The sequence below is a fragment of the Fukomys damarensis genome, unplaced genomic scaffold (genome assembly GCF_012274545.1).
Source record: "Fukomys damarensis isolate Sample0158 unplaced genomic scaffold, DMR_v1.0_HiC HiC_scaffold_36, whole genome shotgun sequence".
Lineage (NCBI taxonomy): Eukaryota > Metazoa > Chordata > Mammalia > Rodentia > Bathyergidae > Fukomys > Fukomys damarensis.
The window spans coordinates 41,706,316-41,707,190 of NW_022900948.1; the positions used below are offsets into that span (position 1 = coordinate 41,706,316).

Here is an 875-nt window from a genome sequence, read left to right on the forward strand (position 1 = left end):
AGGTCCCGAGTCGCTGGAGAGGTGCTTCCCTCGCGGGCAGACGGACTGCGCCAAGATGTTGGATGGCATCAAGATGGAGGAGCACGCCCTGCGCCCCGGGCCCGCCACTCTGGGGGTGCTGCTGGGTGAGTGCAGGGTCCGACGCTCGAGTGGGTAGGGGAATGGGACAGGGGCGTCGTCCCACAGTGGATACAGTCATCGAGGCCAACGAATAAAGGAAATGGGTTTGCAGCAAACGGGGAGCAGGAGATGGGGATGGGACTCCACCAGTGATCATCAGGGGAGCAACAAGCACGCCTAGGCGGTCTCCCTGAGGGGACAGGGTGTGCAGGGACATGCCTCAGGATGAGAGGGGACAGGACAACTCCATCTGCCACCCGCCATCCTCACCCTGACTAGGTTCTGGGAAGCGGGTGGCAGAGGTGATAGAAAACCCAAGTAGTCACCTTCTCCAGCCTGGGAGCAGTGCCTGGTCACTGGGGGTGGGGGACGTCTAGGAGAAAAATGTCCCCTGGGCCATCCAGATCACAATTTGGGGAGGAGATTGGGACAGACCACTAAGATAGCCACCGCGGGGCGTGTCAGCCAGCTAGCGCCCCAGCCTCACCTCGACTGTCTGGGTCCCCGCCGGCTGCCCCACACCGAAAAACACCAAGGCGCTGAATCTCCGGAAAAGGGAACAGCGCAGCGCCGGACCAAGGCTAGAGGGCCGCGGCTGTCCTCGCTGGATCCCGCGGACTGATACGTACTGGCTGGGGCTGCCGGGCCCTTGACCCAGAGGCCAGAGGAGCATAGGCGGCGGGGAGGCTCTCCCCGGCCATCCTGGCCCTCGAGGCCCGGGACTGCAAGCGCAACGCGCCCCGGGACTCTGGGGC

General features: G+C 64.3%; 1 protein-coding gene across 2 annotated transcripts in view; it reads left to right on the top strand.

Annotated features, from left to right (window-relative positions):
* The first annotated feature begins 7 nt into the window (after window positions 1-7).
* Lmx1b (LIM homeobox transcription factor 1 beta) overlaps window positions 8-875 on the top strand; it is a 69,400-nt gene continuing 68,532 nt past the window's right edge. For both annotated transcript variants that reach the window (XM_019205934.1, XM_010613553.2), the window contains exon 1: window positions 8-128. In XM_019205934.1, coding sequence (XP_019061479.1) covers window positions 56-128 — 73 coding nt within the window. In that variant the 5' untranslated portion in view covers window positions 8-55. The remainder of the gene's footprint in view (window positions 129-875) is intronic.